Here is a 27,988-nt window from a genome sequence, read left to right as displayed (position 1 = left end):
CTGCTGAGTTGCTAATTGGATTTCAGTTGCTCTGTGCTACCTCTGTGGTCTAGCACAGGAGTAATGTGGTTTGACACTGATAGATCTTCAAAGTTCCTGGTGTGAAAAATTGTATCAGTGGCCTCTCTGACAACATTTGACCAGTGTTAGTAAAAGACTATGATATAAATTGTTTTCCTTAATTTTATTTCATATGGTAATAAAACTCCATTTTCTCTTGAAAATTATTGAGAATTCAGTGACTCTAACATTACCAGAGGCATAAGTCAATGTCTGGAAAAATTTAGTCTCTATTTTATTCACATGTGAGAAAGAAAGCAATGTCATAGCCCTGAAAAGGTAATAAACTGCACAGGCAGTATTAATCTTGAATATGTTTTTATTACTAATTCAGAAAACTATAACAGTATGTTGTGTCAAATGTCTATCAATGTTCTGTAGATATACGACATATACACATGTAATACAGTTGCATATAACTGAATACAAACACACAAGAACACAATAAGAATGTGCCTTGCCATGTATAAGGCCTGGATTCAAGCCCTCTTGCCACATGAGAGAGCCATAACCTCATGAAAATCTGTGGTGCTGTGGTGTCTATTTCTCTGTCTCTGTGTCTCTCCCTGTAAGTAAAATGAATGTCAACCCAGGAGCTGTAAAACTGCTCATGCATGAGCACTACAAAGAAGCAAATGAAAAAAATAACTGAATTCATACACATATGTGCACACATACAAGTACACAATTAAAAAGCACATACAAAACTGCTAAAATTCTGATAAAGCTTGTGGTTTGTAAGAATGTAAATTTCATTATTATGATATTGTAGTATAGACATTACAACTGGGTGAATCCATTATTTCTCAGAAGAAATATAATTCAATATTATTTCATGTAGAGCTATTATTTCAAAATTAAAAGTTAAAAGTTAAGTCCATTGTTGTATCACACCTTATTGTTTTAACAGGACATAAGCATCAAAAGGTGAGGATTAGTGTTGATAATTACCACCATATGAAGTTTAACTTTTACAGTGAAACAAGAAAAATGAATTGTCCCTCAGACATAGAAACAATAGTACTTTGCTATGGTGAATAACTTGGAATTTCAAATTTATAGATTTTTTTTTCTTGGTTATGTTCAACTCAGTTTAGTTCTCAGTGCTGTCTCTCTCTATTTACTTTACAGATTTGTGTCTCTAAGTGTCCAGAAAAATTCTTAACATATGTGGAGTTGCAATTTAAATACAATACCAACAATGAATATTGGTCATATTATAGCCAGTACTGCAAGTCTAATGTTATGCAGCCTGCAAAGGTATGTATGTTTAGCTTAAAACCAGAGAAGGGTTTCAGTTTGCTTTCAATCTCAACTGTAATATTATATTTGTAATTGAGCAAGTCTCCACTTTTAGGAAATGGTGATTCAAGAAACCACTCCACTAGAACTTTACATATTTATATACACATGGAGGGATCATTTCCAGCATACCATTTTGTAGACTTGGGGTGTTGTGCAAGATTATTAAATGTGGCAACTTAGATTCAACTATTAACCTGACATCAACACATTTTCTACATGTCTGAAATGCTTGCTGTCAAGAGGAAAATGCCATTTACAGTTATCATTTCAATAATGTGCCTATGAATGCTCATTGATACATTATCACAGTTAGAATTTTACTTAATATACATGTTTGATAAGTATTTAAAATACCCCAAAACCTGTTTAATGATTTATAAGGGCATTCTAAAGCTTTATTTACTAAAAAGTATGAATGATATCTAAATTAGAGAAGATGCTATTTTTCCAGGAATAAAATGGATTAGACTCTGAATGTGACTAAGACAGAAATATACATCTTTACACATGTATGTGCCTTGAATTCAGAAGGTCTGATTTTATTACTGTTGATTCAATTACTAACTGTTAAGATACTTATGTGCATTTGTTAATCAAGTATGTGTATATGATAAGCTTACAGTTAGTAAATTAATCATTTGGAATAACTAGATTAATATGGAGTTAACTACTTAAAGGAAAACAACCTTTACACTGAAAGTAAAAGAAAGTTGTCACTACATAGTCTTTGAAACATTAACACATTCTTCCTTCCATTTTAGAGTCTCACACAAATCTTACTGGATGATGACTGTCCAACTGCTATTTTTCCAAGTAAACCATGTAAGTTGTTATTGTTTTACCTCAGGAACTCATAATAAGTTATTTAATGCAGTTGCCTTTTTTAAAACTGATGAAATTAAGGCCAACCAACATTCCCATGACTAACCCAACATCCCAAAATTAATAGGGAGGAAAGTCAAAGCTAAGGTCCATTCTTTTGAATGTAGGTAGGGGAAATTCCATTGAAACTGTGAGTTTTGCGTCATACACAGACATACACATACATTTTTTTTTCAGAGCACTACTCAGCTCTGGCTTATGGTGGTGCTGGAGACTTAATCTGGAACCTCAGAAGTTCAGCCATAAAAGTTTCCCCCAGAACCCTGCCCCACTAGGGAAAGAGAGAGACAGATTGGGAGTATAGATCAACCTGTCAACGCCCATGTTCAGCAGGGAAGCAATTACAGAAGCCAGACCTTCCACGTTCTGCATCCTGCAATGACCTGGGGTCCATATTCCCAAAGGGTTAAAGAATAGGAAAGCTATCAAGGGAGGAGATGGTATACAGAGTTCTGGTGGTGGGAATTGTGTGGAGTTGTACCCCTTTTATTCTATGGTTTTGTCAGTTTTTCCTTTTTATAAATAAAATAAAATAAAAAGTCCATTTTTGAATAACCATTATGCTATTTCCCCAGCCTGAAAATTGACTTTTAGTGGTCCAGTTAGATTGATTATTTGAGTTTGTCATATCTAAGGAGTGGAAATGTAAAGTACACAGCAAGGCAGAAGGAAAGGGAATACAGCATCTGGGCATGTAAGTTAAGAGAATTTCAAAATGTAGGGTTGACAACTATGTAAAAGTCTCACAAAAGTTGTTTGTTCTATATCAAGCATGTGCTATGCTATGAGGTCAAGCAAATGAAAACTAAAGGACACATATGGAAGTTTTAGAAATTAGATCAATGGGATTATTTACAGGGCAACTTCCATGTAATGATGAAAGCAAAAATATTATTGGATTTAGGAAAAATAAAAGCAACTGGTAGCAATTACCAAATTTGGTAGGAATGATCAGAAGAAAGATAGGAAAAGAACTAGCTATTTTATCAATAGTACAGAAGATATGGATGAATAGACAGAGATTATTTTAAAGTAGGAAAATCAGGACAGGATTTATAAAGAGGTATTTCTTCCTGTATCAGGAAGAGGTATTTTCCTCCTGTAACAGCTACTTCTATGTGAACACTAGTTTAAAGATAGTGAAGTAATAATTTGAGGTTTCTTCTCTCTTCATTTAAAATTGGAGGTCTTAACATATTTTTGGTCATTTAGATTTGCAAAGATGCTAGGATTCTATTTAATGAAAATAATCATGCAAAAATAGATTGAACAATGACTCAACTCTTTTCAAAAATTATACTGAAAAGTGGGATCTATGTCTGATAGCTTTAGTATTTCCATTTCAAGCCCCTCCATGAAAACATAAATGGTATACTGGGTGAGTGGATTAACACTTTACAATTAACTTAGTAGTCTCAAATTTGAGTTTCTTTTTATTTTTCAAGGGGTTGTTCACTATTTCCAAGTTATTTTAAAGAATGTATAAGCTTTTTTCTTTATTTTTTTTCTATTAACATCACCTCCAAATTGAGCATAATCCATTTTCTTTTTTTACAACTTTTATTGGTTGGTTAATAATGATTGACAAGATTGTGGTATAAGAGTCCTTTTTAAATTTTTTAAAAAGATTTATTTATAATATTCCTGGGTCCATACTCCCAGAGAGATAAAGAATAGGAAAGCTTTCAAGAAAGGTAAGGGGATATAGAACTCTGATGGTGGTAATTGTGTGGATTTGTATCGTTCTTATCCTATGATCTTGTTGATATTTTTTATTTTATAATTAAATTTTTAAAAATAGATTTATTTATTAATGAGAGAGATAAGCAACAAAAGGCTTAAGACTTAAGAATGGGAAGACATCACATATGATTAAATAACTACAGTATTATCAACTTACGTTCACAGTCGTGCAGAGATGTTTCCCGGACTTCTCTAGTCAAAATGGCTCTTTAACAGTAGGAAATAAAACAAACTTCGAGGATGGAAATGGACACACAAGAAATGCTCTAGAACTGAGGGCTGCTGCAAAGTATGTTTGTTTACACTACTGTTTTCAGTTTTAAAATCTGATGTCCGAGACTATAAAGCTCCTATCACACTGAAGATTATAAAGGAAGAATTGTGTATCGTAACACACACACATACATATATGCTTCATTGTAGAATGGAGAACTTGGTATGTGTTTACTAAGAACTCATACAAGAGAAAACTATAATCAATTATAAAGAGCAGTATGTTCTTCAAAATGTTTAAGAATTTCCTTATCAGCAGGTATAGAAATGAGACATCGAGAAATATAGTTAAAGACAATATAGCTAACTTTTTGAATGAATATAATGAAGAAGCCTTTTCTTTGGAAAGCATCATTTAAAAAAAATGTTAGCTAGCTGAAATAATGAAATTGACAAATAGTTTAAAAGGGACGTGGCCTTAAGAAAGGTGAAGTTGGGAGTCGGGCGGTAGCGTAACAGGTTAAGCGCCCATGGCGCAAAGCACAAGGATCGGCATAAGGATCCCAGTTCGAGCCCCGGGGCCCCCACCTGCAGGGGCGTCACTTCACAAGTGGTGAAGCAGGTCTGCAGGTGTCTATCTTTCTCTCCCCCTCTCTTTCTTCCCCTCCTTTCTTGATTTCTCTCTGTCCTATCCAACATGACAACAATAATAACTACAACAATAAAACAAGGGCAATAAAAGGGAATAACTAATAAATATTTTTAAAAAGAAAAGGTGAAGTAACTATGATAACGCTATTCCAGACAGGCCAGATTTCTTTGTATTAACTACAGTGAAGTGAAGCTACTGTTTCCCAAGGCTGTGCACATTGTGGTCGAGCAGTATAGAAACATACAGCTTTGGGGGCAGGCAGTGGAGCATCTGCTGAAACACTTGCATGACAGTGCACAAGGACCCAGGTTCAAGTCCTTGGTCCCCACCTGCAGAATGAAAGCTTCATGAGTGGTGAAGGGAGGCTACAGGTCTCTCACTCTCGCTCTCGCTCCCTCCCTCCCCTCTCTATCTCCTCCTCTCCTCTAAATTTCTCTGTCTCTATCCAATAATACATTAATTAATTAAATAAGAAAGAAACAATTTTCTGGGTGTACACAAACATATATATACATAAATGTAAGCATACAGTACTCCATGATTTAGTTACTGATCTAAAAGTGAAAATGAAGACATCCTAATCTTTTTTCTTGAGAAGATCTAGCAGTGCAAATAGACATATGGTTCATATGTGTGAGGTCTTAGGTTCAATCTGCAACCCTTGGTGACCCTTAAGAAAATCTGTATTCCAGACCCTGTTATGTCTTTGTCCCCCCCACCACTGCCACCCCCTCTCGCAGAACAATGCATAGATCTGGCTTATGATGGTTTCTGGTGGATAAACCTGGGGTTTAAAGTCTCAGGCATGAGTGTTGTTTACATAACCCCTGTCCTGTTTCCCTTGACTCTGAGTGAAGTTCTGAGTAATTAGACTATAGTAGTTATATGGATGCATTTCACGGGTATAATGCTATCTGAAAGAGATCACAAAGTAGTTAATGCAAGTACAATAACACTGACTTAAAATTCCAGGGGCCAGGTAGTAGCAATTCTGGTTGGGCACACATGTTCCTATGTGCAAGGACTGATGTTCAAGTCCATGGTCTCCACCTGCAGAGGGAAAGCTTCATGAGCAATAAAGCAGTGCTGCAAGCATCTCTCCTCTTTCCCTCCCTTTCTCCCTTTTCCCTTCTCAATTTCTGTCTCTTTCAAAGAAGAAAGGGGAAGTGGGGAGGGAGAGGAAAAATGATTGCTGGGAACAGTGCATTTGTTGTGCTGGTGCTGTGCACAGTAATAACTCAGTTAGCAAGAACTTTGGTGGTGGTTGTGGTGTGAAACTATACTTTGTAACCTTATAACCTTGTAAACCACTATTAATCACACACACACATACACACACACACACACACGCACACGCACACACATGCACGCGCACACACACACACACACAGTGACTTGGGAAAATAATAAAAGTAAAGAAAATGCTAAAACAGATACAACTATGTTAAATTTCCTTCTGATGCATGCATGGGTAGTAAAATTAAGAATAAAGTTAAACTATTAACAAAAGTTGAGGAAGGAAGGAGATGTAAATTGAGTGTAGGGGAGAATGGAATGGCCGTGTTACAGTTATGTTAAGAAAAAAGTGTTTTGTTTCATCAAATCAAGCTTTCATGACTAGCATTTCCTACTAGTTCTCTTCCTGTCAGAGAACTAGAGAGAAGGTATAGATGATGTTCATTCTTGACTCTATGGATTTTTCTAGTTAAAGTTCATCTGACCCTTTGAATGTATCTCCTAAGGTGAGGTTTCTGCAATAATGAAGACATTTGCCGTTACCTTTGCTGGAAAAGAATTGGCTCACCATTATTAAAAGCCATGTTCTGTCTGTGTGTACCCATAGCCACCCTTGTAAATTTAGTAATGATATCTGCTGTAATGTTGGGAGTAGGGAAAAAATAATTCTTGATCAATGTTCTCTAAAATAGGAGTTGAATTTGCAAAATTCCATTTATAATAACAAGCATATTTCTGTCATGATAGTAAAAAATAATTTTCCCTCCTTTGAGTTTAGTACTGTCAGTAAAATCCTCGATGCAAGGACAGTTGGAATGAAAGTGTTTGAAGACTATGCAACAACATGGTATTGGATTCTCATGTAAGTAAAAAGACAGGTGTTTCTTCTTCAGCCCTGCTCCACAAAGTTAAAAACACCTGTGAATAAAATATTAATTCACTTTTTTTTCAGATAGCATAAGGATAGAGGAAAGATATTTGGCAGTATTCCCAGTACTGGCAAAAATTATGAAAATATAAATTTCTTTCTGACCTTTTTTAATATTTCTCTTAGGCTATGTCATAGAATAATCTTTTAACCATATACAGTACTTAAGCTTCAAAGTATCTGTAACTTTTATAAGTAATAGTTTCTGAAGTTGAAAGCTTAGGTTCTGTAGTAGTGTGACCTATTGGAGAAGATACATTGAAACTGTGCTATCCTTTTTCCAATGACAGAATTGTTAAGATGTTTTCCCCTGTGTTTTTTAATTGAGTGGTAAATGTTTTTTAACCAGAAATCTAATCATCATTGGCTATTGGTAGAAACTACTATATGCAAAGTCCTACTTGTTACTTCTACACATATCCCAAAAACTCTAAGATTTTGTTTTAAAGAAAGCATTTGAAAATGATGAAAATCAATAAATAACACATAATTCATCTTTTATGCTTGGAAACTTGCAGATAGCAAGAGAGGTGTCAGTTCATAATATGAACAGAAGCATCAACTAAATTTCCAGTTTGAGTTCTCTTTGATGAAATTGCCCAGAAAAATCCAGTATGACTTTAACCTGGATGTTTTCAGGGTTTAGGAGGAAGAGAGAATTATCTTTTGTAGTTTTGTCAAATTCCAGAAAGAAATTAAAAGCAGAAGGGAAATAGTTCTACTGGTTGCTTCATAGAGTCACATGGCCAAGGAGACCCAGAAGTCAAATCACTGCTCCAAATAATGGCTCACACATCATTAGGGGCCTGAAATGAGTGTCTACTGATGTCAGAGATCAGAAATTATTAGACATAATTAGACCATAATGATAATGATTATATGATCTTGGATTTGAGAATATTGTGGGTCAGTTATTTTTCTTGTCTTTCTGTTCCAGAACTGTTCCTTTATTCAAGACAGTTTGAGGCTGTAACTGTTCTAAGAAGTCATATTACAGGATTCCACTAGTTACCAGCTATCTAGAACAACACAGATTTATCATAGATATGTTTTACAATGTGTCACTTAATGAGTAGATATAAAGAAAAAAGGAAATAGCACATGAAAATTGTTGTACATAGACCTAAATTGTGGGTTGAAGAATCTATATTTACCCTTGAACATTAATCGGTACTAGATTTCAGTTTACATATGTAAGCACAGATGTCTCCAGTCCAGAGTTCCTGATGTACTATACTTAAATATATAAAAATCTGAACAGAGCTCAATATCCTTTATTGACATATTCCTATAACTAGGTAAAATAAGATAACCTAAGATTTTTTTTAATGGAAGAAAGTGTTGTCTTCCTGTTTTCATTATGTTTAGCATACTTGACTGCTGTGTTGTGTATTTTTTCCTCTAGTGGCTTGACTATTGCCATGCTCCTGAGCTGGTTATTTGTGATACTTCTGAGGTACACAGCTGGATTAATCTTTTGGCTCTTCATGTTGGGTGTGATTTCTGTTATAGGCTACGGTAAGTATCATAATTTAAAAATTTCCAAATACCAAAGTAACATCTTTTTTGTTTCAGTTGCTATTTTCAACTATCACAAAGTAAATCTGATTATTCTCCACCCCTCCACAAAATGTTGAGAAAAATAATAAATTTTGTATATAATGTCTCTTTAATTTTTTTCATCTACATGTTGAAAAAAAGTGTTGTCAAAGTAGTCTATTCTTTGACCCTATGTTGGTTTCATGGTTCATGGGTTAAAAAAAAACATTTCAGACAATGTTTATTATCTCTTAATCTTTGTGTGTGTGTGTGTGTGTGTGTGTGTGTGTGTGTGTGTGTATCTTTACTTACTAGTATGAGAGGGGGTAGGAGAGAGAGAACTTGATTTATCTCTGCTACATGTGTCTGCTTGGGATCACAACACTTCATCCACTACACCACCTCTTAGTCTGCTATCTTTTTAATTTTATAAAAAACTAGATCTTCAAGTCACTAAAGTGCAACCTATTTTTCCTCCTTCAATTTAGTACTATCAATTCAAATACTGTCACACATTTTAATAATTGACCAGTAGTCAATAATGAGACAACACCCTCTAGAGGCAATTTGTCTAAATTACACTCATTGGATATGGAGGAGTTATTCCACAGTGGAAATTAACCACTAGCTCAGTTCCTTCTAAAAGCAGTGCAGATTCAATGTGAACACTAAAAATGAATTACTCTTTCCCTGGGATCATTATAACACTATGGCAGCATTCATTCAGACTTTTAATGCATGTATGGGCTAATAATATTTGGACTTAATGTTTAGGAGGTTTCTGATCAAATGAATGATTTTTCCTTTGGCACTAGTTAGATTGGCACTGCAGCCTTATATTAGCAGACACACAAGATAACAGTTTTTGGTGTATCTTGAAGATCTTGAAGGTAGCAAACATATGTCAGTATAAGTATCCCCTGATAGCCTTCCCATTCTCTATCTCTCTGGGAGTATGGATCCAGGGTCATTGTGGGATGCAGAAGGTGGAAGGTCTTCTGGAATTGCTTCCCTGCTGAACATGGGCATTGGCAGGTGGATCCATACTCCCAGCCTGTCTCTCTCTTTCTCTAGTGGGCCAGGGTTCTGGGGAGTCAGAGCTCCAGGACTCATTGGTGGGGTTGTCTGTCCAGGGAAGTCTGGTTGGCATCATGGTTGCATCTGGAACTTGGTGGCTAAAAAGAGAGTTAACATAAAAAGCCAAACAAATCATTGACTAATCATGAACCTAAAGGCTGGAATAGTGCAGATGAAGAGTTGGGAGAGGTGTTCTGTTTTGTAGATAGCAAGTAGGCATATTTTAGTTATTTTCCAAAGGGCCTGTGGCTATACTAGTGTTTTTTTTTTTTCTCCCCACACCACTGAGCCTGAAATCTGATATGCAGGTTATCTTTTTTTTAAGCAATCATTCAGGTTTCTTCCAGATTTTTTTTTCATCTATTCCTGTTATACTGCTTCCTTTAGCTAAATGGGTCACTCATGCAGAGGTTTACAAGAACTTCTGTCTTTTAATAAGTAACTCCCAAGAAAGTGTTATGTTTATAAATCTTTGTGTTTTTTGTTTGGTGCTCAAAATAATTTCTTCCTTTTTCCACTATGGAATCTGGAAATGTTATTCCATCACATTCTTTTGTTGTTATCAGGGAGTAATGGACAATAAAATCTGCTATAGATTTACTGACTTGTTTTAAGGAGTAAGAAAAAAAAGTCTGTGGTCCAGGAGGTGGCACAGTAGTAAAGCTTTGGACTCTCAAGCATGATGAGGTCACGAGTTTGATCCCTAGCAACACATGTGCCAGAGTGATGTCTGGTTCTTTATCTCTCCTCCTGTCTTTCTCATAAATAAATAAATAAATAAATAAATAAATAAATAAAATACTTTAAAAAAAGAAAAAAATCTGAGATTAGCTTTAGTGCAATTTTGACAACCACAGAAGTGGAGAAAGATGGTCAGTATATAAAAACAGTGGGGAAAACAGTCTTTTAAAAAAATGTATTTATTTATTTATTTACTTATAAAATGGAAACACTGCCAAGACCATATGATAAAAGAGGTATAATTCCTACCAGAACTCCATATCCCATCCCCTCCCACAATAGCTTTCCTATTCTTTAACCCTCTGGGAGTATGGACCCAGGGTCATTATGGGGTGGAAGGTCTGGCTTCTGGAATTGCTTCCCCACTGAACATGGACATTGGCAGGTTGATCCATACTCCAAGCATGTCTTTCTTTCCCTAGTGGGGCAGGCCTCTGAGGAAGCAGAGCTCCAAGGCTCCAGGACACATTGGTGGGGTTGTCTGCCCAGGGAAGTCCAGTTGGCATCATGGTAGTTTCTGGAACTTGATGATTGAAAAAGAATAACATATAAAGCCATATAAATTGCTGACTAATCATGAACCTAAAGGCTGGAATAGTGCAGATGAATATTTGGGGTCTCCATTTTGGAAATAGCTAGTCGATCTATTTTAGGTATTATTCAAAGGACCCTTATCTTTATTAGTTTTTGCCTGAGCCTGACATCTGATAGGCAGGTGAACCCAAGTTATTGCCTGGGAGTTGTGATTTCTGAGGGAATTATTCACCCTTTTCCCTAATTTATCACAAGAATGATGTGAAAAGTTTCCCACTATATAGCCACACCTCTAGACTACTGAAAGTGTTGGTTTTTCTCCTGATTCACCCCAGCCAGCTCTCTGTCTCCCAATGTCTGCTGTTCCTGCCCCTGAGGGGCAACAGCAGTGGAGACCCACAGTTGTAAATTGGTGAGGCTTAAGTTCTCTTCCCTTCAGCAATCTTTTTGTTGATAAAACTCAGACCAGAGGTGGTGCTTCAACTGTCAGACTGCTAGACTGGTACCAGCCACTTCTCAGTTGGTACAGATCTTTAGCCCTAGGAATTTCTCCTTAAGCCCCTCTCTGTCCATGAATCACATGTGTTTGCACTCACCCCTTGGTTTGCTGGGTTCCTGGAGTGATCCTAGTTTTAGCTTGTTGCATTTTCAGTTGATTCTGTTTGCTGTTCCAAGTTGATCCCAAGGTTGTTTCTAGTTAAATAGATTTTTGATACAATCAGCCAGAAAAATGATGGAAATACTCATAAAGTAACACTTGAAAAAATAGAATCCAGTAACACTGCTAAAATATTAGCTGCACATTTTACTTTGTAGAAATGAATCTTGCAGTGCCGGGGCAGGGTGCTGTGGTGCAACCAGTTAAGCACACATAGTATGAAACGCAAGGAGCTGAGTTTGAGCTCTCACTCCACACCTGCAGGGGGCTCTGCTACTTGAGCAGCAAAGCAGGTCTGCAGGTGTCTATCTTTCTCTTTCCCTCCTTATCTCCCTCTCCTCTCTCAGTTTCACTCTGTCCTATCAAATAAAATGAGAAAAAAAAGGCCACCAAGATCAGTGGATTCATAGTGCCGGGACGAAGCCCCAGCAATAACCTTGGAGGCAAAAAAATGAATTTTGACTTTATTGTAATGATCCTGCTAATCAGTTTCATTAAAATAAATGTGATGAACAAATGACTTGTATCAGAATATGACTTTTTTTTTTTCTTTTAAAGGAGCATGGCACTGCTATCGGGAATACACACATATTCGTGACAAGCCAAGTTCTCAGTCAGATGTATATAACATTGGACTTCAGAGTGATATAAGCATGTACTTTAAACTGAAACAAGCATGGTTTGGTCTTAGTAAGTATGTTTTAAAAAATGGTTTTATATAAATGATAAGTAGAATAAAGCATGTTTTAATGGAAAATTTGGGGGGTTGCAGCCTATTGCTACTGTCATTGAAGTAAATTTATTTGTTGTCCTAGTTACAAAAATGAAAAGTCATTGAGAAGAAATTGTTACATAATCTAGGAAAAATATTACTTTACACTGACATCAAGCTATTTTCCTTCAACTTAAAAATGCTTTGTATGTAGTTGTTTATATACTAAGTCTGAAAGCAGTGTTTTAAAGGGAAAAAAATGTGAGTAATACTATAACAATTTTTAAGGCAAGATGAATTCAGAGATTACTTTAATTCTATATTTTGGAATGTTTTTATTATAATATGCCTTGTACTTTATAGTTAAATATTGTCTAATAAAAATTTAAACATATCCTTTAATTGTATATTGCTTAAAAGTGTAAATCTGTGCAGAGAAAGTGCTAGAAAGATTTATATTTGGATTAATTTGTATCACATACTAACTTTATTTTTTCTGTTTAAAGTGATAGTACTCTGTGTCATTGAAGTACTTATCATCGTCACGTTGATTTTCCTCAGAGAAAAAATCCGCATCTCTATTGCCCTGCTGAAGGAAGGGAGCAAGTAAGGCCCTAATGAGGAAATTCATATACGTGCTCCTCATTCACACCAATCACTAATTACTGTGTAGATGTCCCAGACTATTTTCCCTTTAGGTTGACTTACAAAGAAGTCTACTTCCTGTTCAGGAGAATTTTCTCAAGTTCATACTCTATCACTTGTGCCAACAAGTCCTTCAGTGTATCCAAATATTATATTTATTTGTTTGTTTGTTTGTTTATTGTCTCTGGGTTATTTCTGGGGCTCAGTGCCTGCACTACAAATCCACTGCTCCTGGAGGCTGCCTTTTCCCTTTTGTTGCCCTTGTTGTTTATCCTTATTGTTATTATATTTGTTGTTGTCATTGCTGTCATTGTTTGACAGGACAGAGAGAAATCGAGAGAGGAGGGGAAGATGAGGGAGAGAAAGATAGACACCTGCAAACCTGCTTCATTGCTTGTGAAGTGACCCCCTGCAGGTGTGGACCTGGGGGCTCCAACTGGAATCTCATCCTGGTCTTGCACTTCGCGCCATTTGTGCTTAACCTGCTGTGCTACCATTCGGCCCCGATATCCCCAAATCTTATCCAAGAGTAAAAGAAACCCAAAACCTGTCAAGTCTATGCATTAGCACTTTTTAACACTAAGTGTGTGTTAGGAGAATAGCATATGAAAAGAAATGCTGAAGTACCACATAAAATTTAGTTATATTACATGTTATATTTCTCCCATACTGAGTCATATGTTAGTATTAACAGTTGAGCACTTTAAATCATCTACTTCTGTAAGGTCAATTATATGTTATTACCATTTGTTTGCATGACAAAATTAGCTAGTAGAAAGCCTGATATTATCAGTACAAAAGTATACATTTTGTGTCTGCAGCTCTTAATACAAGATCATATTATACTCACATATACTTTTACTTTTAAAATGCTACACAAAATGAACATTAAATGTTTCAAAAAATATACTGAGAGGAAATAATACCTACAGTTTCAAAATATTACTTGAGGATAACACTTTCAACTTTTGAATAATACATGGGAAAAAAAAGGAAAGCATTATTCTAAAGCCAACAAACTATGCTTTCTATTTAGGATGGTAGAAAATTAAGTTGTTAGTGATTGAGGTGCAAATATCTTAAATTATATTTCAGGATTAGTAAAATTGTATTTCATAATAGTAGTGCCACCTGAAGCCAGTGGTTTAAGTAGTTAGCAAGCAGTTTGTAAATTAAACTCTCACAATAACTTAAATCATATGGTTAGCTCCTCAAAACTAGTTTTTCTGGATGTGTATTATGCGATCGATCCAGGGTAGTTTCCCTTGCTGATACACCTCTAAGTGTGTATGCATGTGTGTTTCTAAGAACCAGTATGACTGATAGTTTGTTCGAGGGAAAATAAAAACTGGAGTGGATTAATGTATGGTAAGGTAAACCTGGGAATCAGTGATTCACTTATTGTTAGTGTCTGGAGAAAAGAAAAGAATACTGATAAAATATGAATGAAAAAGGTGAAAATGCAAAAGAACTCTGATATGTTGACGAAATGAGAGTAGAAATAGTTTCATCATAGTGATCAGTGATTATCTCAAGCGCTGGGTCTATCCTATTGTCTTAGGTTGAAAATATTATTCAAAAGTAGTTCGAAGATGAGTGGCTGGGCAAGTTGTGGTATATATACATAATGGAATACTACTCAGCTATTAAAAACAGTGACTTCACCGTTTTCAGCCAATCTTGGAGCTTGAAAAAATCATGTTAAATGAAATTAGTCAGAATCAGAAGGATGAATATGAGATGATCTCACTCTCAGGCAGAATTTGAAAAACAAGATCAGAAGAGAAAACTTACAAGTAGAGCCTGAACTGGAGTGGGTGTATTGTACCAAAAGACTCTGGGGTGGAGGTAGGGAAGAATACAAGTCCAAAAAGGATGACAGAGGACCTAATGGGGATTGTATTGTTATATGGAAAACTGGGAAATGTTATGCATGTACAAACTATTGTATTGACTACCAAATATAAAACATTAATTCCCCAATTTAAAAAAAGTAGTTAGAAACAGGGAGAAGCATACCTTGTAAGGAAATATTAGAGAAATTTTATTAACCTGGAGAATAAAAGAATACAGAATTATTTAGAGTTGACATGCAGAAAAGATAGTCATTTCTTTCTCCAGAAGATAATGGGTGTGAGTTATGGGCACTCAAATATGGAAGAGCTTTCTAAAACCTTTGGTTTTTAAGAAAATAGAATAAGGTATCTTATAAAAGTAAGTTATTTCACTCAATTTAGTCACAGAGGATAACGAACTTATTTTGAAGATACAGGGATTCCTAGGAGGAACTAGGGAGGGATTCTCTCACATTTTATTAAATGGGGTAAGAATCTAAGAAAAAGGAAGAAATGTTATGATTAGTGTGTATCAAATCTTTATGAGATAGGAGAGAGGTTGGAAAATTTAGCAGGCATCAAATGTGAGTAGTGAAATAGTGCTTCTAACTCACTAAAAATAAAAAGGTAAGTAAGTAGCCAGTTACAAATATGCCAGAATGATCAGAGAAGAAGAAAGAGTAACAGTAGGAGTAGGAGAGGAAGAAGAGGAAAGAAAGGGAAGGGGAATAGTTGATGGGTATGACAACTGTTTATAACATTCCTTTTGTCTAAAGGCATATTTCTAATTGTTAGAGATAAAAGTTTAATTGGGAAATTACAATATTTTAAAATTTCAATTATTTGTTTTATTTCAGAGCCATTGGACACATTCCTACTACATTAATTTACCCATTTTTAACTTTCATTTTCATCTCAATCTGCATTTGCTACTGGGCTGTGATAGCGATGTATCCTTTGGTAATAAACCTCTTTAAACATCAGGTCCACACTGTCATTCCAGAACTGAGGATTTATGTGGAGTGTTCTCCATTCTGGGAAGAATACACCCTAAAGGAACTATTTTTTGCCAAGATCTAACAGTTTCAATATACCAACTGAATTTTTCCTCAAGTGGGTCATATGGTAAATTTTGACTTTATGTATGGTGCTTCTTTCTTTACCATAAACTTAAAAAAAAACTTAGCTAATTTTACTGCCTTTTTTTCTGTCTGTTTATCTGTCTTTCTTTATTATTTGATAGGACAGAAAGAAATTGAGAGGGGGAGATGGAAAAGGAGACAGATACCTGCAACACTGCTCCACCAATCATGAAGCTTCCTCCTGTAGGTGGGGGCTGGGGGCTTGAACCTAGGCCCTTTAACATGGTAATGTGTGGATTTCATGGGGGTGTGCCATCACCAGGCTCCAATTAATTTTACTGTTTTTTTTTTAATAAAAAGGAAACACTGACAAAACCATAGGATAAAAGGGATACAACTCCACACAATTCCCACCATCAGAACTCCGTATCCCCTCCCCTCCTCTGATAGCTTTCCTATTCTTTATCCCTCTGGGAGTATGGACCCAAGGTCATTGTGGGATGCAGAAGGTGGAAGGTCTGGCTTCTGGAATTGCTTCCCCACTGAACATGGGCATTGGCAGGTGGATCTATACTCCCAGCCTGTCTCTCTCTTTCCCTAGTGGGGCGGGGTTCTGGAGAGTCGGAGCTCCAGGTGGGGTCATCTGTCCAAGGAAGTCTGGTTGACATCATGGTAGCATCTGGAACCTGGTGGCTGAAAAGAAAGTTAACATATAAAGCCGAACAAGTTGTTGACTAATCATGAACCTAAAGGCTGGAGTAGTGCAGATAAAGAGTTGGGGTGGGGGGTTTCTGTTTTGTAGATAGCTAGTAGGCTTATTTTAGTTATATACCAAAGGACCTGTGGCTAAACTAGTTTTTTTTTTTTTTTTTTTTTTATCTCTGAGCCCGAACTCTGATATACAGGTAGATCCTAGAGATCCTAGTTATTCTCTGGGGAGATGATGTCATGGTTGGAAAAAGGACCAGAAAGCTGGATCAGGGAAGAGAGTAGCTCCTGAATATGGGAAAGTTATATGAATATTGTTAACTATAAAGACCAGGTCCCATGAGATAGGGCATATGTTCACATGTATCCATAAATTAGGACAAAATGTATACCTGAAAGCAAAAGTACACAATAGTCTGCAGTCAAGTCAGTATGAAGTTCATAATGAAATAGTGTCTACTTAGACTTGGATACCCTCCTTACTTATTCATATTATACTTCCCTCACTCACTCTCAAGCTATCCTTATCAAAACAAGGACTGCAAAAGCTAAATAAGGGGAAGAGATTGACATACTTTAAGGATGACTCAGACCACCCCATCAGCTGGGGCCCTATTTGAAGAGTCCTGAGATTCCCAAACAGACATGATGGGCCTAGACCTTGAATAAATCCCTCTCTCCATTGTTACTGGTCATCTCTATCAGGAACAACAAAACAAACCCCTTTGTGGGCCCCCATAGGGCCTTGCCCTCAACTTGGATCAACAATAGAGAATGTTCCATCCTCTGAAGGGAGGCTGGACAACATACTCTATGCTACACCTGAGGAAGATGGGTCCTGATATTGGGGCAGCTTAGAATGTTCCCACTGATGACTACAGAATGTGAGGTCTGATCTACAGGGATCCAGAGGTCACATATGCTCCTAAGCTGAATATGGGCACCAGATCAGATCAGATCAAATCGATGGGGTTTATAGTCAACAGTATTTATACACCTTTCCCATATTTGGGAGCTAATTTTTACTGTTTTTAAGGAGCCACTCCTAACGGCTGACTCCTGTTAGATTTTTTTTTTTTGTTTGAAAAATAAAAATATTAGAAATGTTTTAAAGTTAATTTCTCAGTACACTTTTGAATGATTTGCATTATCTGGGGGCGGGGCTTTAGTTGCTTTGAATCTAGCATCAAATAATTTCTCCTTAATGGAATGTACTTAGTTATTTGGCTACATCTGGGACTCCTGTCTACAAAGTCATCACTGCAGATGGGAAATGTAAACATGAGAACTCTACTTGCGACCCAGAGGTAAGTGGAAGAAAATCTCTCTTTTTGCTTATTTCACTATCAAACTCTACTTCATTTCATCTAGTAGTTATTGTAGAAGTCACCTTGACACTTGTCCAGTGATGTTCATCATTGTAAATTAGGAAAGGGTTGATCAGGGATTTGCTGGAGAGTGAGTAGACTAGACACTACTTTCTGAACTCACATATAGTATGGTATATCCAACAAGGAGTTGTGCTCAGTGCTATCACTAATAAATATGAAGCTAGTGTTACAGAATGGTGAACATCTGTTGGAAATTAAATATGTTCTAGAGCTCATTAAAATATATGAAGTGATAGAATAGAAAACAGGAATAACATCAGAAACTAATGAGACAAAAGCAGAACATGCAATTGGGGAGACACAGGGGAAGATAAGAACCTTATTATCTTGTAAAGACATTTACTATCTTATTGTTCATGTTTTTATTTGTTTGTTTGTGTTTGTTTTTGTTTTTGTTTTGTGAGTGCAGACTTTTAATGCAACTGAAGTTACCAAAGTTTGCCCTGGAGCTCAGTGTAATTTTGCTTTCTATGGTGGAAAGACCGTGTACTACCAGTACATCACCACCTTCCAGATGTTTAATCTATTTGTCTTTCTCTGGCTTGTAAATTTTATCATTGCCCTGGGTGAGTGTGCCCTTGCTGGTGCCTTTGCCACTTATTATTGGACCTTAAAAAAGCCTGACGACATCCCACCATATCCACTTTTTACTTCATTTGGACGAGCCATACGGTGAGTTCCACACTGAATCTTAGATCTATTTTCTAGATATATTTAGTGGTCGGTTTTACAGTTCAGTTTTGTGCCTATAATTCAATGGAATGGTAGAAGGGAAGTCAAAGGTATGATTAAGATTCATGGATGTCCTTGTTTTTGTCTTTTTTTTTGGAGGGTAGGGTGGGTCTGGTTTTATAGCCATAGTTTTATAGTCCTTATCAGGCAACTATTCTTTTTTATTAGTGATTTCATAGTGGTTTACAAGATTATAACATTACAAGGTATAGTTTAACATTACAGCCACCACCAAAGTTCTGTGCCCCCAACCTCCTAATGATAACTGTCGCAGTTGTCACAAAGGTCAATATCCTTCTAAGATCGATGACATTGAAAAGGAGATGAGGCAAATTAAAAATGTAAGGATTCACTTGATTCTGTCCACTGTGAACACATCCAGTTTTCTAAATTTATTTTACTTTTATGGATTTTTCATTTATTTACACTCTAATAAAATTTCAGCTGAATAGCATTATATGGGCTATCTGTATGTAAGACTCACTGTATCCACCACCAAAGTTCTTTTTTATTATTATTATTGATATGATTATGATCAACAAGTACATTGGATAAGAGGGGTACAATTCCACACAATTCCCACCACCAGAGTTCCTCATCCCACCCCCTGCATTGGAGGCTTTCCTATTCTTTATCCCTCTGGGAGTATGGATCCAGGATCATTATGAGGTGCAGAAGGTGGGAGGTCTGGCTTCTGTAATTTCTTCCTTGCTGAACATGGGCATTGGCAGGTCAATCCATACGCCCAGCCTGCCTGTCTCTCTCTTTCCCTAGTGGGACAGGGCTCTCAAGAGGTAGGGTTTCAGGACACACTAGTGAGGTCATCTGCCCAGTGAAGTCAGGTTGGTTGAGCAAATATATATAAAGCAGAAAAACATGTTTAATCATCAGGAACATAAAAGAATACAGCAGATGACATTTGAGATCTCCATTTTGGAAAAAGCTAGGAAGTCTATTTTAGGTATATTCCAAGGGGCCCATGACTATACTAATTTTTGCCTGAGCCTGACAGCTAGCATGCAGGTGGGCAAGTTATTGTCTGGGGAAATGGTGTCAGAGTTGGAAATAAGACTAGAAGGCTAGATCAGGGAATAGAGTATCTCTCAAATATGGGAAAATTATGTAAATACCATTAACTATAAACCCCATCAATCTGATCTGGGGCCCATTTTCATCGAAGGACCCTGTGTAACCTCTGCATCCCTGTAGGTGTGAGCTCACATTCTGTGGTCATATTTAGGAACATTCTAGGCTGCACCACTACCAAAGTTCTAATGCCACCTTGCTATTCTCTCCTTTCCTTTCCTTTCCTTTCCTTTCCTTTCCTTTCCTTTCCTTTCCTTTCCTTTCCTTTCCTTTCCTTTCCTTTCCTTTCCTTTCCTTTCCTTTCCTTTCCTTTCCTTTCCTTTCCTTTCCTTTCCTTTCCTTTCCTTTCCTTTCCTTTCCTTTCCTTTCCTTTCCTATCCTATCCTATCCTATCCTATCCTATCCTATCCTATCCTATCCTATCCTATCCTATCCTATCCTATCCTATCCTATCCTTCCCTTCCCTTCCCTTCCCTTCCCTTCCCTTCCCTTCCCTTCCCTTCCCTTCCCTTCCCTTCCCTTCCCTTCCCTTCCCTTCTCTTCCTCTCACTCTTCTCTCTCTCTCTCTCTCTCTTTCTTTTTTAATGGGAGGTGGAAGTGTTGAAATAGCTCACTTCAATAGTGTGCAGCTTTGCCATGTGTGCTACTCAGGTTGGAGCCCTCCCTCCCCTATCCCCACTTAAAGAAAAGTCACTCTCTCTTCCTCTCTATCTCTCCATAAAAAAAGAACACACAATTCTTACTACTCCTTCTCCTCCTTCCTCCCCCCACCCCACCTCCACCCTTTTCCCCTAGAAACTCATCATTTACACTGAGTCTAGTTAGTTTAGTTGTTTTTGTTTTTGCAATTTTGTTTGCTCTGATTGTTTGCATTCCACATTTCAGTGAAACTATCTGGTAATTGTCTTTTATGTGCTTACTTAGTTCCATTAGCATAACTACCTTCAGTTACATCCATTTTGTCTCTAAAGGCACGATTTCGTCTTAAGAGTAGTATTTCATTGAGTTCAAGTCCATCCCACATCTTTTTTATCTAGTCACCTGCCAGTGAGTATTTAGATTAGTTCCACATTTTTTGACAATTAGTGCTGTAAATATGAGGGTGCAAGTTTTGTGATAACACCATTTTTTTGTAGCTATAAGGCAGGACAAGTATACGTGATTTAAAATCCTCTGTGGAGACCTTTATGCATCTGAGTATAAGGTGTTCATCCTTATCAATCCTTCTGCAAATCACTTTAACTTGTAAATATTGCTTGGCTGACATTCTTTTAAATAGAGTTAAAACATCTTGTCTTTTATTCCCATTTTATCTTTGCCCCAGCTATCACACAGGATCCCTTGCATTTGGATCTTTAATACTTGCAGCAGTTCAATTTTTTAAAGTAACCCTGGAATACCTGGACAACCGTCTTAAAAGTAAGATTCCAGAATTCACCTTTTCTCAAACTTCCCAATTTCTATAAAAGGAATGGCAGGGGTGAGGAGTTTGAGAAAAATGATGACGATGATATCTTAGAGTAAGGTAGTTAGAAAAGAGGTGGTCACACTAGGGATATGTTTAGAAGGAAAAAAATTGGAGGACTTGCTGAAGATTATATATGACATGGGTGAACAGTGGTAAAGAAAAGAGAAAGAAATGTTCACTGACATGTGAAAAGCAGAACAAACGAGCTCAGGACAAGTGAGGCTTAAAATTTGTGTCACCGGTGCACTTGATAAGTAACAGTACTGTTTGTAGACATGCAAATTTATAATGCACTTTTAAAGATTTTGTTATTAGTCCTCCACCCCCATTGAAACAAAACAGTTTAGTCAGAACTCACATCTCTGGACTTGAAAACTTAATGAAAATCTATAGAGAGCCAGCAAAGCAACTTTCCTGGATAGTGTGACTGCTTTTCCATGCACACACTGCCCAGGTTTAAGCCCAGCCCCCACCACATTGGAGGAAGCTCCTGTAACCTGTTGCCATACCTCTCCCAGAAAAAGGAATCCAGCAGATGTGAAACCCTAAAGGTGACAAAATAATTAATACTAAAAATAATAAAAATGTGGCACTGGCATAAGACATATAGTAAACCTTGAATGTATCATTTATATCCATCATATCATACATTAGATCCTAAGACTTAAATTTTTTTTTTCTTAGAAACAGAAAGGCAGAGTAAGAAAGCGAAAGAGACCATGGCCTGAACCTTCCTTCGATGTGGTGGGGTCAGGTTTGAACCTGGGTTGGACATGGTAACGCAGCGCACTAGCCAAGTGGACTCTTTGCTGGCCCTAGGTTTCTATGACTTTATTCATCATATATTTGGAAATTTTCTATCTGTTTATTGTTCTCTCCATTGTCCTCAGCCTGCATCAATTACCATTCTACATTCTTATGAGTTCAATTTTTCCTTCTAAATTCTATACATAAGAATTACCAAGTGTGTGTATCTTTATCTAATTTATTAGGTTTCTTATGTTGTCCGTGTTTACCCTTGCTGTTGCAAAAGTACCGTCTTCTCCTTGTTTAAAGCCAAATAATATTCCATTGTACATCTACAGTACACACTTCTTCATCCACTCCTAGGCTATTCTCATGCTTTGGATCTTGGGAATGGTGCTACAATAAACACAGGGTGAACTTACCTCTTTAAAACAAATTTAATTTGAAAATACAGAAATGGATCACATAATGTTTCTATTTTTAATTGTTGAGGTACCTTTTATACAATTTCCCATAGTGGGTATACCAATTTATACTATTTTTGTACACATCATTGTCAGCTTTTGTTACCTGTTGTCTCTTTTAGTACTAGGCATTTGAACAGATGTGAGATGAAATATTGTAGTTTTGATTTACATTTCTACAATGATTAGTAATGTTGAACAACTATTGGCCAACACTATGCCTTCCTTGGGAAAAAAAAAAAAAAAAGCTTATTCAGGAGGCCAGGCAGTGACACACTAGGTTAAGCACACACAGTTAGCCTTCAGAAGGACCCAGGTTTGAGCTCCTGCTCCCCACCTACAGGGGGAAAGTTTCACAAGCCATGAAAGAAGTACTGTAGATACTCTGTCTCTCTCTTCCTCTTTTTCTCCTATCTCCTTTTAATTTCTCTCTGTCTTATCAAACAAAAAAGAAAGGAAAAAAAGTGGCCACCAGGAGTAGTAAGTTCCTTGTGCAAGCACTGAGCCCTAGCAATAACCCTGGAGGCAGAAAATAATAATTATAAATAGTAATAAAATAAAATAAAACGGAAAATGCTTATTTTCAGCCTATGACCAGTTTAGTGTCTTTTTATCTATCCATTCTTCCTACTGAGTTCAGTGAGTTCTTCATATGTTTTAAATATTGACCCCTTATAACTTATGTGATTTGCAGATTTTTTTTTGCATTCTATAGGTTGTCTTTTAATTTTATTGTTAGTTTTATTTGCTATAAACAGTCTTTTTAGTCTTACAGTGTCCCACTTGTTTATGCTTTTGTTTCCTTTACTTATGGTATCATATTCAAAATTTATTACCAAAAACCGTATAGCCACTTAATCGTCTTCTAATTTTCTAAGAGTTTTATGGCTTCAAGTTTATGTTGAAGACTTTGGTCTATTTTTTTTCATAGTATGATAATCAAATTTTATTCATTTGCCTGTGAAATCTCATACCATTCATTGAAGGTTTTACATTATGTATTTTTAGTTCTTTTGTCAAAAATTAATTGTTTATACATGCAGAAATTTGTTTCCAGATTCCCTGCTTTTTCCATTCATCTTATATGTCTATTTTTATGATCCAATATCTACTTTGTATAAATTTTCCTTTTTTAATTCTTTCTTTCTTTCTCTCTTCCTTTCTATCTTTCTTTTTGCCTCCAGGGTTATCACTGGGGCTTGTCTACATTACAAATCCACTGCTCCTGGTGGCCATTTGTTGTTGTTGTTGCTGTTGTTGGATAGGACAGAGAGAAATTGAGAGAGGAGGGAAAGACAAAGACAGACACCTGCAGATCTGCTTCATTGCTCGTAAAGTGAGTCCCCTGCAGATGGGGACCTAGGGACTTGAATTGGGATCCTTGTGATGATAAATTTTGATGTCTATTCTTATAAGACGCTCTTTTTATTGATTAAGCTTTATAATATAATTTGAATCTGGAAGTATAGCATTTCAGATTTTTCTCTTTATTTTCTTGATTATTAGATTTTTTATGGTTCCATTCTCATTTTATTGTTCAATAACTGTGAAAAACAGTCATTGGAAAATTGATAGTAATCACATTAAAACACTTTAACAAATTTAATTTTCTAATCCATAACTGAGTATTTTACTTATCTCATCCTTTCAAATTTCTTCCATAAATGCATTACTATTTTCAGTGCATAAGTATTTCCCCATCTGTGGCTAAATTCATTCCTAGGTCTATTTTGATGCTATTGTAAATGGGACTACTTTCTTAACTTCTATATTTTGGTAGCTATTAGTACAAGTCATTTTTGTATATTGACTTTGCATATTGCTACTTCATTGTATCACATTTCAAATTCATTATTTGGTTATAATTTTTTAAGTTGGAGATTGTAGGGTTCTATGTGTATTAGATCAAGTGATCTGCCACTACAATTTTACTTCTTTCAAACTGTAAAGCCTTTTATTTCTTTTTTCTCCTAATTGTTCTGGCTAGAGCTCCCAGTACTATAGTCAATAGCAGTAGAAAGAAAGGACATCTTTGTCTTACTCCTGATCTTAGAGGAAAAGTCACTTAACTTTTCACTATTAGAATGATATTGGCTATGGGTTTTCCATACATGTTGAGACTATCTTTTTTGTTGTTGTTGAGGAATACAGCTGGTTTGTTGAGAGTTTTTATCATGAAAAGAGGAAATTTGATAAGAAAAATATTTTGTATCTATTAAGATGATTAGATATTTTATTTATTATTTTATTTAATTATTTTTTAATTTCCTTATAGGAAGATTAATGTTTTACATTTGACAGTAAATATAATAGCTTGGACATGTATAACATTTCTCAGTTTTCCACATAAAAGTACAACTCCCACTAGGTCCTATGTCATCCTTTTTAGACCTGTACTCTCCACCTCACTCACCCTAGAGTCTTTTACTTTGGTGCAATACACCAACTCCCAGTTCAGGTTCTACCTGTGTTTTCTCTTCTGATCTTGTTTTTTCAACTTCTGCCTGAGAGTGAAATCATCCCATATTCATCATTCTGATTCTGACTTATTTCACTTAACATGATTTTTTCAAACTCCATCCAAGATCGGCTGAAAAAGGTGAAATCACCATTTTTAAGAGCTGAGTCGTATTCCATTGTGTATATATACCACAACTTGCTCAGCCACTCATCTGTTTCTGGATACCTAGCTTGCTTTACAAATTGTGCTTCTAAGAACATAGATATATACATATCTTTTTGGATGGGCGTATTAGGTTCCTTGGGATATATTCCCAGGAGAGGAATTGCAGGATCATAGGGTAAGTCCATTTCTAGCCTTCTGAGGGTTCTCCAGACTGCTCTCCACAGAGATTGGACCAATTTACATTCTCACCAGCAGGGAAGGAGGATTCTTTTGATCCCATAACCTCTCCAGCATTTGTTGCTGCTACCTTTTCTGATGTATGACATTCTCTGAGGAGTGAAGTGGTATCTCATTATTGTCTTTATTTGCATTTCTCTGACAGTCAAAGACTTGGAGCATACATACTTCATATGTTTCTTGGCCTTTTGGATCTCTCCTGTGGTGAAAATTCTGTCCATGTCCTCTCCGCATTTTTGGATGAGGTCATTTGTTTTCTTGTTGCTGAGTTTGGCAAGCTCTTAATATATTTTGGTTATTAGCCTCTTGTCTGATGTATGGCATGTAAAGATCTTCTCCCATTCTGTGAAGGATCTCTTGGTTTGGGTATTGGTTTCTTTTGCTGTTCAGAAGCTTTTTAATTTGATGTAGTCACACAGGTTTATACTTTCCTTAGTCTTCTTTGTAATTGGATTCATTTCATTGAAGATGTCTTTAAAATTTATGCAGAAAAGAGTTCTGCCAATATTTTCCTCTAAGTATCTGGTAGTTACTGGTCTAAGATCCAAGTCCTTGATCCACTTGGAATTTACTTTTGTATTTGGTGAAATACAGTGGTTCAGTTTCATTCTTCTGCATGTTTCAACCCATTTTTTCCAACATCATTTGTTGAAGAGACTCTGCTTTCCCCATTTAATAGTCTGGGTACCTTTGTCAAAGATTAGATGTCCATAGGTGTGGGGGCTTACTTCTGGGCTCTCATTTCTATTCCACTGGTCAGTATATCTATTCATGTTCCAGTACCAAGCGGTTTTGATGATAATAGCCCTATAATACAATTTGAGATCTGGGAGTGTGATGCTTCCAGTTCTTTTCTTTTTTTCTCAAGTTTGTTTTGGCAATTCTAGGTCTTTTCTGATTCCAGATAAACATTTGTAGCATTTGTTCTATTCTCCTAAAAAATATGGTTGGGATCTTGATGGGGATAGCATTAAATTTGCATATGGGTTTGGGTTGTATATTCATTTTAATGATGTTAATTATTCCAACCCATGAGCATGGAATATCTTTCCACTTCTTTGTGTCTTTTTTAATTTCCTTGAGTTGTGACTCATAATTTTCAGTATACAAGTCTTTTACTTCTTTGGTTAGGTTTATTCCTAGATATTTTATTGTTTTTGCTGCTATAGTAAAAGGAATTAATTTCTAGATTTCAACTTCTTCTAACAGTGTTTGTATAGAGGAATGCCACTGACTTTTGAATGTTAATTTTGTAGCCTGACACCTTACTGTATTGCCTGGTGTTTTCCAAAAGCTTCTTGCTGAATTCTTTAGGTTTTTTGTTTATGTATACTATCATATCATCTGCAATTAGGAAGAATTGGACTTCTTCTCTTCCAGTTTGTATCCTTTTAATTCCTTGTTCCTGCCTGACTGTTATAGCAGGAACTTCCAATACTATGTTGAATAGTAATGGTGATAGTGGACAGCCCTGTCTAGAACCTTATCTGGGGGGAAATGCTTCCAGTTTTTCACCACTGAGTATGATGTTGGCTGTAGGTTTGCTATATATATAGACTCCACTATCTTCAGGAATTTTCCATCTATTCCTGTTTTTTCTAGCATTTTGATCATAAAGGGATGCTGGGTTTTGTCAAAGGCTTTCACTGCATCTATTGATATGACCATGCGATTTTCAGTCTTGCTTTTATTGATGTGGTGGATCACGTTGATAGATTTACATATATTAAACTAACCTTGCATCCCTGGGATAAACCCTACTTGGTCATGATGAACAATATTTTTAATATACTGTTGTATCTAATTAGCTAGAAATTTGTTCAATATTTTAGCACCAATGTTCATCAGAGATACTGGTCTGTAGTTTTCTTTTTTGGTTGTGTCCCTGTCTGCTTTTGGTATCAGAGTGATGTTGGCTTTATAGAAGCTGGAAGGGAGTATTCTTGTGTCTTCAATCTTCTGAAAGAGATTTAAAAAATAGAGGTATTAACTCTTCCTCGAAGGTTTTGTAGAATTCATTTGTAAAACCATCTGGTCCAGGACTTTTATTCTTGTGAAGGTTTTTGATAACTGTTTCAATATTGTTAGCTGTGATGTGCCTATTCATGTTACCTAGTTCCTCTTTATTTAATTTTGGAAGTTCATAGGTATCTAGGAAATTGTCCATTTCTTCCAGGTTCTCTCGCTTGGTGGCATATAGTTGTTCATAGAAGCCTCACATGATATGTTGAATTTCTGCGGTGTCTCTTATGATATATCCTCTTTCATTTATTATCTGATTTATTTGGGTCTTCTCCCTTTTTTGTTTTGTGAGTCTGGCTAAATGTTTGTCGATTTTGTTCACTCTTTTGTAGAACCAACATTTACTTTCATTGATCATGTGTATGGTTTTATTATTTTCAATGTTATTTATTTCTGCCCTAACTTTAATGATTTCTGTCCTTCTGGTTGTTTTAGGGTTCATTTTTTCTTCTTCTTCTTCTTCTAGGTCTTTAAGGTGTGTATTTAGGATGTTTATTTGTGCTTTTTCTTGTTTCCTAATGTGTGCTATTATGTCTATGAACTTCCCTCTCAGTACTGCCTTAGCTGTGTCGCAAATATTTTGAGACTGTGTCTTCATTTTCATTGAACTCTTGATACATTTTGATTTCTTCCTTGATTTCCTTTTTGACCTAGTAGTTGTTAAG

The 27,988-nt window shown here is 36.2% G+C and overlaps 1 protein-coding gene and 1 long non-coding RNA gene across 2 annotated transcripts in view; one reads left to right on the top strand and one right to left on the bottom strand.

Annotated features, from left to right (window-relative positions):
* LOC132541431 (uncharacterized) overlaps positions 1-27,988 on the bottom strand; it is a 610,114-nt gene that overhangs the window by 375,025 nt on the left and 207,101 nt on the right. The window lies entirely within an intron of this gene.
* SLC44A5 (solute carrier family 44 member 5) overlaps positions 1-27,988 on the top strand; it is a 182,515-nt gene that overhangs the window by 138,882 nt on the left and 15,645 nt on the right. The window contains exons 6-16 of the mRNA XM_060201013.1: positions 1,192-1,320; positions 2,127-2,187; positions 4,156-4,279; positions 6,870-6,953; positions 8,425-8,537; positions 12,127-12,258; positions 12,787-12,886; positions 15,618-15,710; positions 17,770-17,857; positions 18,351-18,613; positions 21,084-21,178. Coding sequence (XP_060056996.1) covers positions 1,192-1,320; positions 2,127-2,187; positions 4,156-4,279; positions 6,870-6,953; positions 8,425-8,537; positions 12,127-12,258; positions 12,787-12,886; positions 15,618-15,710; positions 17,770-17,857; positions 18,351-18,613; positions 21,084-21,178 — 1,282 coding nt within the window. The remainder of the gene's footprint in view (positions 1-1,191; positions 1,321-2,126; positions 2,188-4,155; positions 4,280-6,869; positions 6,954-8,424; positions 8,538-12,126; positions 12,259-12,786; positions 12,887-15,617; positions 15,711-17,769; positions 17,858-18,350; positions 18,614-21,083; positions 21,179-27,988) is intronic.

Source organism: Erinaceus europaeus, chromosome 11, assembly GCF_950295315.1.
Source record: "Erinaceus europaeus chromosome 11, mEriEur2.1, whole genome shotgun sequence".
Classification (NCBI taxonomy): domain Eukaryota; kingdom Metazoa; phylum Chordata; class Mammalia; order Eulipotyphla; family Erinaceidae; genus Erinaceus; species Erinaceus europaeus.
The sequence above is the reverse complement of the archived record's forward strand: the minus strand, read 5'-3'. Positions and strand labels throughout refer to the sequence as shown.